Consider the following 14,646-nt stretch of genomic DNA (forward strand, 5'->3'; position numbering starts at 1 on the left):
AATATGTAATGGCAACAAAATCAAATGGATGTATATTTTCCATCCTTCTCAATAACAATCGAATGAAACGCATTCATTGCTTCTACGGTATTCATGTTTTTTTTTCAAATATATGTTTAAATGAAATGAATTGTGTGTCCACATGTTCAAAGAACTTTTCCATTTCAATATGCGCCTCCCACTTAATGGTTTAAAGTTTGCGGCACCCGTTGCCCATCAAAGACAACAAATAATCTTCAAAGAAAATACTGTAGCGGATGGCCCTACTCCGGCATCTGACGACAGCTGTCGCTATAACGTTACAGCAACACCGTGCACACGAGCGTGCCTCCGGGAAATCAGTATCGGAACAACCTTTCTAAACCAGTGCCAAGTTGCTGAGTTTTTGGTGTTTTGAAACAACACGGAACAGGAGCACCCATTAACGCGTTTAGCAGACGACAACTCTTTCGCTAGGAATGATGGCGAAATACATCGTCCATCACCTTAAGATGATGATCTTCTACTACGTCTCAGTTTTCTTTTGGTTTCATTCGGAACAAGCGAAATGAGCATTCCCCACGTTTGTATATGTCTTGTGTGTGGCATCTTTTTGAAGAAGATCAAAGGAAAGTGCTTTAAGTGTGAAGACATTCCAATCACCCGGCGTCTTCCTGTCCCTGGTTTCTTCCCTAGGGAGGAAAACATGAAAGGTGTACAAAAATAGGAAACAAATAACCAAATCAGTGCACTTCAAAGTGTGTGGTTTTGAACTCGTCCAACGAATACCCAGAAACAGAAGTGGAGATGACTAAGGCTAGGGTTATATCTTGAAACAGATCCCATTAGCGTATGGGTGGACCGTACACTCTCGCAGTTAGAAAAGCTGCTTGAATGTTTTTTATTATTTTCCTTTCTTTTGTCCATGATCATATTACAATCTATTACTTCTAATCGTTGCATGATCGTTGCTAATTTCATTATCGTTTTATTTTTCTGTCTTTGCAGTACTACAAGAATGCGCCACAGACTCAGAGGAACTAATTTATCCTGGGCGAGCTCCGTCAGCTTGCAGTGCACCACCGGATCTACTGCTAACTAGTGATCGTGAGCAAATGCTTAAAGTGAAGTCCTCCTCGAGCACTGGTGCTGCCACTGGTCAGACTAAAACGTCCGCACATCATCATCATCATCATGGACACCATCAACAATCACCCTCTGCAAATGGACATAATCATTCGAACGCATCCCAGCAACAACAGCCACAGCATCATCACAAATCACAAAAAGATGCCTTCCGGAAGAACGCATCTGGGAAAATGGGTGGTGGTGGTGTAGCGGCCGGTGCCTCAGGTGGAGGAACTACGAATACATTAAATACCACTGCCGCAACCATTCGGAGTGATCCAGATCGAGTTCGATTGGAGGTAAGTTATGGTTCAATTTGTATTTATAGAATTATTCTTTAAACAGACCTTCTTTACATGCTATTTGGATCGAACTAAGAATCGCTAATAACGGTCATGAAATGCCCTTCAGCAGATGAAGATAAACATGGCTTTGTCACCTTCCCATTACGGTCATAGTCAGTTTAATCCAGAAATTGACCGGTTTCCCAATAATGAAGCGTCAGGAAGAAATATTTCACACTTGTCTGAACGATTCCATAAACGATTATTCTTTAAGACTTTGTGTGCAGCAAAGTGTTTTGTGTTGCAGTTCTGAATATTAATTCGATCAATGTCAGCTACATTGTCGAGATTTAGTGTTGTAATTGATAATATCATTGCTGTATCTATGTCACATCGCACTGAGGAAAGTCTTTTGATAACATGAAAGGATTGACACGCTCACGAACGAAGTTGTTAATTATCACGGCTCTCGGTTCTGTAGAGTTTGAAGACTTCCACCAAAATGTTAACGCCGATATAGGTTCCTGTTGGTGATAAACCAATTAAAAGTGTGCGATAAAAATATAGACCACACTGAACTCAAACAAATAAAGAGTATCGCGTGGCACACCGTCACCTCATCGATTAGGCGATACCATAGGAAAGGGGAGCCACTTTTTGATGTATGCCGATTTATTGTACAATATTTTGCGATTCGCGATTACATTCATTCATCACGACAAGTGATAGGAAACTAAAGCTATGAACGCTGTAAGAAGACAAGACAGGATTAGTTTTCAAATTGATAAGTTTCACGAACGACCCGCTTCGTGTGTAACCCATTGAAAGCAAAGGTCCTTTTTATTTTTAGTAAAGATTTGCAGATTTATTAATGACCACTGGTTCATTGTTGTTTGCTTAGTTACACGGGGGATTGTTTTACTGTTTGAAGTTTTTGGTGCAGGGCATGTAACTGGTAGAATGAATTGCTATCAATAAAAAGCTAAAGCTGGCGCCGCTTTGTTATCTTGGTGCTTTGAAATCTTTCTATAGCAAGATAAGATGCGTGGAAAAGGGTTAACAGTGTTTTTTTTTATTTATACAAATAGTATTGAAATACTTGCAATTACGCCACATTTATTACTTTATAAATTGACTAATGTTATTGAAATTTATGATATTTCTAAATGTTAAGCTTTCGAAGCGTATTGTTTGAACACATTAAATTCCTTTATCAATAGTGAATAATATAATGATTCCTGTTCGTATCAATGCTAGCTACTTATCAATTTATCAACCACGATACATGCTTCCACGTAAACATAACTCGAAACCTGTAGAGTGCTCCCATCCGCTGTATGCCTTGTGAATGTTGGTCCCGCCAGAGCATGCCAGCAAGCTATTCATCTGTCGTACAACTGCCGCTTATGCGTTCATCATCACGACCATGAACAAAACGGTGAAGGTGCGGTGGAAGCCCGCGGTCGCATTTGACAACGGCGGTGCTTCAGAAGCATATGACAACGGCCGCTGTTATCAGGACCGCTGTGTCTGTGAAAGTTGCCGCCCCAACACTCGGGGCTCTTAATGCTAACTGATAATACGGTGGTTAGCATTGTGCGAGACGCGCGGTACCGCGCGCAGAAACGATGTGGATGTTGGGAATGCAGCGAACGATCCGGTTTTGGTTGAAATGCTTGAAGTTGCCGATCAAAAACGTAAACGAGCAGAGACGTTCGAAGGGTGTACAATACACGATGAACGGGGAAGCATGTTAGAAGCGCGTTTCGAAGAGAAGAGGTACAAAAGGAAGCCGCCGACGATGACGACGATTCAATATCTCTCGAGTTTCTCCCTTTCGGTCGGTTTGAGGAAAGAATTTGAAGCGAAGAAGAGGAATGGCTAATCGGTCCGAACTCGTTGAGGTTTTGATTTATTTGTTTTCATTTCACGGTCGCTTGTGAAAAGGTACACTACATTGCAGCGCCCGCTTCAAATTAAAAAAATAGGAAAAAAAACTATAGTTTGTGGGATTTTTATTGCCAAATTATACTTTTCATTGATCGCACAATCGTTACAGCTAGGTTTTTAAACATAAAAACTAGTTCTCTTAATTAATGACTTACTGAAATAAATTATTAGCAAATTACCCGTCCGAGCTGGTCCCAAATTTTGATCCATATCATTCCTGCTTATAACCGAGCTGCTGATACGTGAAATCATGAGTCTACAAATCAAAATCATGATGAAAAAGAAGCAACCCTTTAGCGTTAGGTGCCAAAATCTCCTTTGTTTTCAGTCCCCTCAAACGTCTTGAAAACAGCTTGAAGTTCGTTTAAAATGCGAGTAAGGCAGGAGCAAACGACGACACGGTTTGTTCATTGATAAATACAAACAAATGGAATATTGAACGATCGCGGAACAGACCGACCCTCCCCGAGTGCATGATGCCGCCGTCGAGGAATGTTTAGCTTTCTTAACGTGCATGTGAATAATCCAATACGTCAACGAGAGCGGTCCGATAGGGGCGGCACACTTTGAGATTTTATTATTATTATTACTATCATTATTTTCTCGCTTGATTCACTCCCTCGTTCAATCGTGACCAGGGCCAAGCGAACAGTACTTCCCATAAATGAATAAGCTGGAATGATTTGTTTTGATTGATAAATTTGCAAATGTTTTCCAAAAGGCTGCAGGGCGAAAACATGCCTGTCCACCATTTATGAAGAATGATTTGGAGAAGAAGAAGAAGAAGAAGAATGTGTTACTATTTGAAGTTAAAAAAGCTAAAAACAATTGTTATATGTTATGCTTTATTTTTTTAAAGATTACTTTTTCAAGGTATAACTAACTGGTTAAATAGGAAATGTAATATAAAAATGTGTAAAATGGATTTGATTTTCTTTTGCTAACAGTTCATCATAAATGAAAGTTTGTACATTCTGGCGCTTATATCGTTCCATTTTTAAAACTTAAGAAGTTTATTTAAGGTACAAAGTTACAAATAACTCTCGGTCAACGAAATGGATCCATACAAAAACTACCAGATAATATTTTTCAAAAAAAGTTCAACATTCCTTACATCTAAAGGAGGAGATCCAAAACTACCTCCTGAAGTAGGCTCGAAAGTGTACGATGGTGATGACATTTGGCCATCTCCCGTCAAACGGTCACTATTATTGATCAGCATCGTCACATTATGTTTCGAACAAGAAAAAAGAGCACGCATAATAATGAGGGACAAATACGCTTCTACACAGCTTAGCATACGTCGGCTGTTGAAACGATTATGAAAAACTCCATAACGTGTCACACACCTTGACAAGTCGTAGGGGAGATATCGCACACACCCATAATCTACCACTTATTTTCCTCGTACCCGCTTGTAGATAGAAAAATTTATATACGCAAATAGGATATTGGAGGCATGCCGATGAGTTCATTGCGATACGACATACAAAACTTTCAGAAATTGCATAATGGTGAATGTAATTGCAATTGTCGCATGCAATGCAATGGGATACCATACAATAGAAACATCGGTTGCATCTGAAGATCAAGATCAATTACAATTATTACAAGATTACAAGATCAATTACAATTGATTACATTACAAGATCAATTACAATTTATACAATTCTTCTACAACAACCTCAAGAGGCCAAGACCAAATTCCCCCACACTTACAATGATATTATAGTACAATTTACATATCGCTCTGTCTGTATCTTGGGGTTCTTGTGACGATCGCGAAGCACTTCATTTTAAATTCTAACATTAAGACAATCTTAATCTTAATCATTAAGTTGTGGTAATTATGATTTAATTCGTTGAAAAATATCATTCTGATTCATATCACCATCATGAGAAGTATTCGCAAAAAAGGTTATTTCTTTTCTCATTTAATCTCAACTTCCAATGAACAGGTACAGATACAGTGTCGTAATCATGTAATGTAGTGTTAGGTTACCTCTTTTTTTGTTGCTGTCCATAGTGTGCTACTATAGCGTAGCGATAAAAGATTATACGGAGATTGATTACTACACGCTATCACAATCCACAGTTCAACCTGGATTTATTTTGCGTTACCGGGGTGTTGCTCTATTTGCCTACTCAAACTAACCTTGCCAACCGAATCAACAAAAAGTGTATAAAAATTTGCGAAATTCCTTTTGTTATGATTTGATTTGAAAAAATAGATTTTCTGTTACTACTTCCTTTTTTACTACTTACTAATTACTTACTTTAAGTTAGCTGTAAGTTTATATGTTGATAGGCAGTGTACTAGGCAGATAGTACTTAATAAACTAAATTAATAAAAAAAATTTTATGTAAAACGTAAAAGTAAAATGTAAGTAAAAGGTTAAACAACGTTAATTTTTATTTTAGTAACCGACCATATCTAGTTCAAGACTTGTGGGAGGTAGTAGATACTAGTAATAGTCCCAAGTCGAAAAAAAACTGTTATTTGAAGCGTTCAATTTTATATGACAGCTCCAATATCTATTTCAACATGAATTGGTTTCCAAATAAAAATATTTAATCAACTAAAGCACCAATTTTAAAGGAATACTACATAGATGTATGGCACACGTGCACTACAGTGCCGCGGTGGTTAGGTTGTAAATGTATCGAGCGATCGTTATTTTGTTTATTATCAATAGTGTGTATCTTGGCATTCGACGATAATTAACAGGACGATACATTGCAAGTGAATACCAGCAAATAACCAAACAGCCACGACTCTATCTCTATGATCGCCGCCAACAATAACCCATCTTTCTAATGGGCACATATACATTCCTAGTTTGTTATTCGCCTATCTACACGGTTCCATGTAATACGGGCATGTCAAACACAGACTAAAGGTGCTCTTATCTTATCAGAGATCCCGACAGTATCTGTAGCGCAAAAGATGATGAAAAAGAATACCATGCGGTCTTTACTGACGCCGATCGACCAGTGCCATTACGTCGCGCAATTTTTCCTAACAAATCAAATGCAAATAAAAAGGATAAAAAGGAACACATAAAAATAACTTCCGAACGACCTTGCCCTACTACTGATCTGCAAATAAATATAGAAATGAGAATGGCATCTTTCCGCGTTCGTCCCGGATCAATGTAAATCTAGCCAGAACTGCCGGTATAGCAGTCCATCCGATGGATGGGGCAATTCATACAAGAGGGCTGTGTGTGGTCTGGTAAGGGTTACGAACTTGTCAATCAACGTGGCGCCTTGTTTACTAAAATGGTCCCGCAATCTTTATGAATGTAGACTGCGTTGATGTTTGTATCAGTAGGGCACATGGGAAGTCCATCAAGGGAAGAGTAGTAGCATTTGGGTGTGAATCTATCAACAATGATGATAAACATAATTACTTTTTGGAAAAGCATAAACAATACAATTTCTCTATGTTTTCTTTTGTCACACAGGAGTTTACATGCGATGTGTCGCTGGAAGATGGTAAGAAGCCACAACCACTACAATTTTCCTTCACTCTCTACGATCTGGATGGTCATGGCAAAATAACCAAAGATGTAAGTGTATGAAAGAAACATTTTGTCCGTTTCAGAATGCTTTAATTGAATTATTTTTCCTTTGCTTTTACAGGACATTGCGGGAATAGTGTCGACAATATATGAATCTATAGGCAAATCGGTAGTAGTTCCTCACTATGGTAGCAAAACAATTAATGTTCGTCTGACCGTGTCTCCGGACGGCAAAACGGCCACCACAAAACCAGCGTCGGCTGTTGTGAAGAAAGCCATAGTCACGCCCCGAAGGCGATACCGCTCGCGGAAGCTTATCTCCGATGATGATGGCAGCGACACGTCGGAAAATTGTCCCAGGCTGCTTCGCAATCGAACGGCAGCCGCCACCGCAACTGCCGTAAACCATGGTGAGATGACAAATGTAAACCAGACCGTTCTGTCGAACCAACAGCAGCAGCAACATCATCATCATCACCATCACGCGAACGGAAATTCTGGAAAGTTGAAAGAATCGAATCTGACAAAGGCAACCAACCTAGCGGGCGATTGCCAAGTGAATCGCTCAGTAGGGCTAAGCAATAGCGCTGAAAATACACCCGCTGTCGGTCAGCTTCTCGTGGAAGCATACCATAACAATTTTACTGCGGTGACATCCGTAGCAGCAGGTATAGGATCGGGGAAAACCATCCTCAACAATGCTTCAAATGCAAACAAGAGCAAAACAAATGAGAATATTTATGAAAGTATTAGCAATCTAAAGTGCTGTAATATTCAGCAGCAGCAACAATCCCATGCATCCCATAATACAAGCATTCAGACAACAGTTTCCTCGGTTCCAGTATCAACCGCATTGAATCAATCGACTGCATCGACGGCGGCACTCATTTGTCGTGATTGTATTGATGGTCCAGCAACAACGCTGCTTTCAACGTTGCCTACATTGGATGCGGTCGTAATTCCAACGCCGCCCGCAATAGTGGCTGGACGTGCCAAGCGGAAGCTTGTTCGAAAGACGCGGTCATCTCGTAAAACTGCCGTCGCGGCGAAGATGATGGCGGAAGACTTTCAGAGGCGCCCGAGGGCTCGTAGTTTATCAGTGGGGAATGAAAATTGCTACGAAAATGTAATAGGCCGTATGGCGGCCGCTCAAGAAGAGTGCTGGAAGAGCTCATTGTGCCGGAGGGAACTGATCGAGATCATACGCGAAAGTATGGTGAAGAATAGTCTCTGTTTTCAACCAAATCGGTTAGTAAGGCACCTTCAATCGACTTCCAGTGTATTCGTTTCCTGTGTCCCAAAAGTAAACGTTCTATTTTTATTCCCTTTCTTTCTCGCACAGGAAAGCGATAGAAAGTTCACCGAAACATCGCCACCGTTCGCACACGATTGCTTCCCGCGTTGGGGATCAGGTGTTCTTCAACTATCACCATCCGACGGCAGCTGCACTAATGGCGGCAAATAATGGCGCTACTGTTGCAGCTGAACTCGGTGGAGCACAAGCCGCCACCACCAGCACAACGACGACGGCACTATTTGCGATTGCTGGGCACGAGACAAACCTTTGCGGGTATGATTCGTACCTCCATAAAACAATCTGCGCTGCGGCAAATGGTGGAGGGGCAAGTGCGGCAAGCATGCAGTTAGCAGCAGCGCATACGACCGCGGCTATTAACGGAGGTGTTCCTGCACTTGCCACCAGCACACCAAACCGATTGTTACAGCATCATTTCCACCATTCAAAATTAAAGAGGTTTGTATTGTTCTTTGATTGCTGACATTGTTGATATTTCGTGAAATCATATGTGTTTTCAATACATACTCGTCTATCTGAATTTTCTAGCAGGAAGGAACATCATCGTTTAGCAACAGCTGTCGGTGCAGTTCGATCTACACCACACCCTACGCCCGTCAAGCTTAGCACGGCCCTACTCAACCAGCAGTACCCGAATCTCTCGGCCGAGCAGAAGCTAACGCGATCGATCAATCAGGTTGAACAGTGGCTCGATCATCGTAGTCCCAAGATCCTTCCAAAGGTCAAACTTACGGACGAGGCACAACCCCAACGCACGGTCATCGGTCGACCGTTGAGGCGTTCCAAGAGCAAGGAAGAACTGATGCCGAGCAACCTTTTGTTGCTTGAAAATCTGAAAATCAGTGAAGACATTGCGGAAATAGCGGTCGTAACGCCAAAAAAGGTGTTTAACAAAGAATCGCTGATTGCTTCCGCGACTAAGAAGAATATTAAAACACACCATCAACATAGCTCATCAAGACAACCGACCTCACCGGGTGTTGAAATGGGCGCTGAGAAATCTGCTCCAAGTGCGACGTCAACTAAACAATCCATCCCTAATGGAGACGCTCAACTGGTCCAGCTCCAGTACGGTTCTGTACCGGTCAATGCTGAGCCGAGTGAATGTGAAAATCTTATCCGTATGTCCGATGACGGTGAAGACGAGTCCCAACCGCACCCAGCCACGGCCACAGCAAAACACCATTTTCGTCATCAGCATCAGCAATCACGCTCACAGCCACAATCTCCACAGCACCATCAGCATCACCATCAGCAACATTCGCAGGAACCACGGTACTATGGCAGCGGTGGTGCACATTCCGTCTCATCTGCATCGGCCGCCTCGACAACGGCCGTCCACCGATACGTGCATGAGCACATCCACCATCACTATCACCATTTCGAAAATGATCCTGATGAATCTTGATGCTGGTGGTTCGGACGTTTACGGCTGGAACCTGCTCCTTTGGCTTCGGGCCATGCGGCGATGGCGAAAATCGATAATCACTGGTTATCACTTGAAGAACCTCCACCACCTCCGTGATCGATGCTTACCGCTACCATCATACCCGCACCGTCTGCTGGTTGCTGGTCCCGTTCTTCAGCGGGTTGGTTCTGTTGCTTCTAGCTTCGCTTTTAACCACCGAGCTTCGTCTCCCTTTCCCGTTTCTCTCTTTTTTGTACTTACGAATCTCTCGTTGTTTAAGTTTTTTTCGAGTCATGATACTGTCGAAACCATACGAAAAAGCTTATCTACATGCACAATATGGAACAGATTTAGACTGGCAGTTTCCCATGCGTGAGTGGGACTCTCCGTGATTTACATAATATTACAAATCCTATCCAAACTGCGAACATTAACACCTTCTGTCAGCTAATGTGTAAAAAATTAAATTATCCGAGGTTCACGGTGTATCACCTACTGGTTGACTATGTTTGGCAAATTATATTTATAATAAGCAATGAAGTATGATGACCTTACTTCTTGACTCTAGAAGACTCAGACTCATGGCTGAAGTATTCCCTGAAGGAAATAAGCCCTCCAGAAAGTATCTTGCAAACACAGACCAAAGACCTTTCTGCCCTCGATTTCACGCAGGCAATAGCAGAGAAAGGGAACCATGATGAATATTGGCTTGTGAGTTCTTAGTACTGTGAAGACTCTATGTGGCAAGCTTTTGCTGATGTCAGCATACTTTTTTATTTTATCATCATTCTTAAACATACCAGACAACAGTTTAATCATGAATATAAGCTTCCTGGCCGTAGCCTTTGCATCTGCATGTGGCCGTCTTAAGATTGCAGTTAAACCAACAGCAATTACTTCAGCCTGAACCAAGGAATAATTGGATATCATTTTAACAGCTATGAGGCAATCAGGGTCAACTGGATAGTCTTCGGTTTCCATGCATTCTTCACCTATTAATAATTATCAGTTTTTTTAGGAGACTGCGGTAATCGACTGCAGGAGACTGCATAAATCGCGCAAGAGCTTAGTGTAAAAAAGGCAAGAGAATATGTACAGATTGTTGCACAGTAAAATAATATAGGACTTACAATGTACGATATTGCTTATTGGTTACTTGAGGAGGCACTGATAAACGGGATAAGGTAAATCATTCGGTAAAATTCGCGTGTGGCGAGAATTAGTATTAAATTACTAATTATTAGCTAGTGTTAGTTACTATTTATTTTGTTAGTTGGAACCAAATCATCGAAACCTAGGTAGAGACAGCTGTTGGAGAAATTAATGTAAAAGAAGTAAAAAAAAAATCTTACAGTGCATAACAATCATTCGACCTTTTATAACAAAATTGAGGCAAAACGATCTAATACCAACATCCATTACATGCTTTGCATGCTTTACAGATGCTCTCATTCTTGATTTGTTTATAATTGCACACTACCTTGTTAACATTGCGTATTACTTATCATTCTGTCAACTTTCAATCACTGTTGTATGATACGCCAATCCAACGGTCTTACCATTTTTTCATTAAACAAACGTGTAAATAAATAACTCACTAAATGGAACCCAATCCAGGATCGGTGGCCGAAACGATTGAAGGTTAACACGCGACGGAAAAAAGAACACGAAACTTAGAAGACTGATTTCATGTTATTAAATTGTAATTATGATTTTTTCTTTTTTTCGTACCTCGGTATGTTTGTTCCGCATTTTACTTCCTTCTGTTTTTAAATGTTTAAAAGAGGTTTATGAGGATTAGTGATATAAAAAAAGGAATGTGTTTTTGGAAAACATTTAAATGTGCAAAGAAAGAGCTCTGTATATAAGCATACGGAGAGAAGAGAAGATATGCTGTACGCTTTTACTACACAAACTATAAACTATACATGGCCATTTTGTAAAACTATTTCGACGGTTGGTTTCCAACGAAATGAAAAATTAATTGTTTTTTTTTTTTGTTTTCGGTTCTAATCAAAATTATTACAGTATGACATAAGATTAAGAGGAACAAAATTTCATTCTAGCGTTAAACACAAAATTATAAACGGTTTCGGTTATATTTCAGGTGTACAGTAGGTAAAGGAAAAATATATTACACGCAAGTGAAGTGTACAATTGCGACAAGGTACAGTTTAAGCCTTTTAACGTTATTACAAATTCTAAATTGATTCTATAGTATAGTTATGTTTTAGAGGTTTGGTATTATCACTTACAATACTTTTCAAGAAAACCCAATAGGAAAGCAAAATCATATAAAGCCACATTTTCCATGTTGTGCAACAAATTAGATGCAGATCAGTTGCACGTATAATTTGTCTTCAGCTAACTGTTTTTAAACGAGAAAAAACACTCCGGTCCTCTAACGCAACATTTAGTTTCCTTTTTTTAATTAGCAGCAGTAAATGGAATAAATAATGTTTTGCAAGTGTCGGCTTGGCTTGTAAGCGCTTTTCGTGCGTTTTTTGAAAAATGTATAATACCGCTGCTTATATCGAGCTTCTTTTTCGTTGGAAGCGCTTTTGGTTGGAAAACAACAAACACAAACACACGGAGTAAATGTTTAATCGAAGTATTACTACTAATGCGAGCGGATATAGCATACAAATACGAACTACCACCAGCTATTACTATTACTCTCTTTGCCTAACCTGTCTCGGTTCTACAAATCTTCAAGCAAGCTTTTGTTTTCTATAACACAATATCCGAGTCAGAACGAGTGAGAATGTATATGCGCTTGTACGATTATTAGGTTATAAGATTTATTTATTATGATAATTCTCACCAGGAATGGCAGACACGGCTTGCTGCCCTTTCGTTTATATCTCGAAACTCGAAAGCTAATTTTCATAAAAAATCACATTTATACTGGTTAATAAAAGTATGAAACAGGAGTGACAGAATTCTGTTCCAATGTATCATTCATAACCCATAGAAACGATCATATGCAAGATAATATAACGTGAATACAGTTAAATAATTTTCTGCAATTGGAAGTTATGTACAACATATCACACATTTAGCATGGTACAAAAGGGTAAGTTTGCTATTAAAAAAAAAACACTTTTAATTTGTATATTTATCGGCCAGCTATCAACTGAACCCACTACCCACCAAGAAATATTGAAGTTGATCTTGATCTTGCATTTTTGAGGTTTTACACTCAAGAAAATGCTATTGATCGCTCCCGGTCGCAACCGGTTTTCTAGTTCTAGAAGCTAGATATAGCTCTTGCTGATATCTCTCAGTATAAAGAACAATGGAGATGTAGACCAGGCTGGATCCAAAGATTACAGCCTCCTAAGCGTTAAGATTAAACTTTGAACTTTGTTTGAAGTAAAAAGAAAAGCAGATGATGTACCCTAATTGTACCTTGTAAAAGATATCCTGGTCTTGTAGAAAGAATAAATTGTAGAATTATAATGAAATAATGTACTCTCGTTCTGTAATTTGGCTCTATATGCGACGAAACGATAAAATTATTTACATATAGATCCATGTGATTGATGTGATTCTAATGATTCTAATTATTGTGAATAATTAGAAAGATTTACTTTCAATTATGGTAACCTTCAGCAATGATCACGTGGGAAGGGTAAATAGTTTCCTACTCGTAAACAACTTTCTTCTGTCAGCTGATCCATGACGTTACGTCTGTTTGTATTCATCCATTTATAGAAAAAAAAGTGTAAACAAACGTCATGTAACGATTCCTTTTCACAATCTGCTGTGACCGGCGTCCGACATAGTAAAATGATCCGTAAGTTTGCGAAATATTGGCGCGATTCAGCCTCTCTGCTCGTGTTAGCAAGAGATCGTACGACCGTGCACCAGGAGAAGTATAATTACAAGGTAATTTTTTGTTAATACAATCAATGTTCTGCAAATGAACTAACCTGCTTGCCGACTTTCCAGGTACTCGTCTTCAAACGTACTGCTAAAACAGCCTTCATGCCAAACAGTGTAGTTTTCCCTGGAGGTGGATTCGACAAACAGGATGCCTCACTAGGATGGGAATCGTTTTTTCGCGATAGAAAAGTACCGACCAGCTCCTTGAAAGCCCTTACGGAGGTGGACGGATCGAGACCATATATATTTCAGAGAGAAAGTAAGGATTTGCTCGATCGTAACATATCGCTGCGACTTTGTGCATTACGAGAAGCCTTCGAAGAGCTCGGTGTACTACTTGTGAAGTATGAGCAGAACCAAAACCAGGAACCTCATTACAGCAAATGTCTGCAGTCGTTTGACGTGGAATCGTGGCAGCAAAAGATACACGACGGAAAAGCATCGTTCGAGGAGCTGCACACCGCGCTCGGTACGGTGCCAGATGTGTTCAACCTATACGAATGGTCGTGCTGGTTAACACCGGCCATGTTTCGTACGCGGCGATTTGAAACGGCATTTTATTTAGCAGTTTTGGATGAAATTCCAAACATACACCCGGAACGACACGAAGTGCAGGAATTTTATGTATGAATTAGGAAGTTTTTCACAACCATCCTACACATCACATATTAAACTGCGTATCGTTTGTTTCAGTGGGATACACCGGCCTCTTTGCTGCAAGCACATCATGAGGAAAAAATTTGGCTAGCACCTCCGCAAACTTATGAACTAACGAGGCTTAGCTACGTATATGATATAGACCAGTTGGCACGTTTCGCGGCCAAACGTAACCTGAAGGGCTCAACTTTGCTCTGCCCAGTGCAATACAATGCTGCAGATGGAGTAGTATTCGTGTTACCAGGGGATGATTTGTACCCCTCCAGCTACGACTATATCTCGGACAATCCTGACCTCGACAAGTATGGTGAGTTGTCAAAGGAAGTGATGCGCAAACAGGCGAAAAGACTACACCGTGCAGAGCACAAGGATTTGCACCATCAAGCTTACTTTCAGAATATTATCTTAGATGATCACTTGCACATACAGGGACGAAATGATTTTTGTTAAATATTTATAAACATGTGACACATATATCTAAAGCGAGATTCATCTAAAGGAGTATTTGACGGG

At 40.2% G+C, this 14,646-nt stretch overlaps 2 protein-coding genes across 2 annotated transcripts in view; both read left to right on the forward strand.

Moving 5' to 3' along the window:
* Positions 1–9,588, forward strand: part of LOC128713619 (protein naked cuticle homolog) — a 45,086-nt gene extending 35,498 nt beyond the window's left edge. The window contains exons 2-6 of the mRNA XM_053808481.1: positions 988–1,406; positions 6,809–6,913; positions 6,987–8,113; positions 8,208–8,618; positions 8,712–9,588. Coding sequence (XP_053664456.1) covers positions 988–1,406; positions 6,809–6,913; positions 6,987–8,113; positions 8,208–8,618; positions 8,712–9,588 — 2,939 coding nt within the window. The remainder of the gene's footprint in view (positions 1–987; positions 1,407–6,808; positions 6,914–6,986; positions 8,114–8,207; positions 8,619–8,711) is intronic.
* A 3,792-nt stretch (positions 9,589–13,380) lies between these two features.
* LOC128712550 (acyl-coenzyme A diphosphatase NUDT19-like) lies at positions 13,381–14,583 on the forward strand. Its single transcript, XM_053807442.1, has 3 exons — positions 13,381–13,479; positions 13,543–14,100; positions 14,170–14,583. The coding sequence occupies exons 1-3, from the start codon at positions 13,381–13,383 to the stop codon at positions 14,581–14,583; spliced, it is 1,071 nt and encodes a 356-aa protein (XP_053663417.1).
* The last annotated feature ends 63 nt before the right edge of the window (positions 14,584–14,646 follow it).

This window comes from Anopheles marshallii, chromosome 3 (assembly GCF_943734725.1).
Source record: "Anopheles marshallii chromosome 3, idAnoMarsDA_429_01, whole genome shotgun sequence".
NCBI classification, from domain to species: domain Eukaryota; kingdom Metazoa; phylum Arthropoda; class Insecta; order Diptera; family Culicidae; genus Anopheles; species Anopheles marshallii.

Coding starts and splice junctions, on each gene's coding strand:
- LOC128712550 (XM_053807442.1), top strand. CDS start 13,381: ATGATCCGTAAGTTTGCGAAATATTGGCGCGATTCAGCCTCTCTGCTC. Junction 13,480..13,542: donor AGGAGAAGTATAATTACAAG/GTAATTTTTTGT, acceptor CCGACTTTCCAG/GTACTCGTCTTCAAACGTAC. Junction 14,101..14,169: donor ACGAAGTGCAGGAATTTTAT/GTATGAATTAGG, acceptor CGTTTGTTTCAG/TGGGATACACCGGCCTCTTT.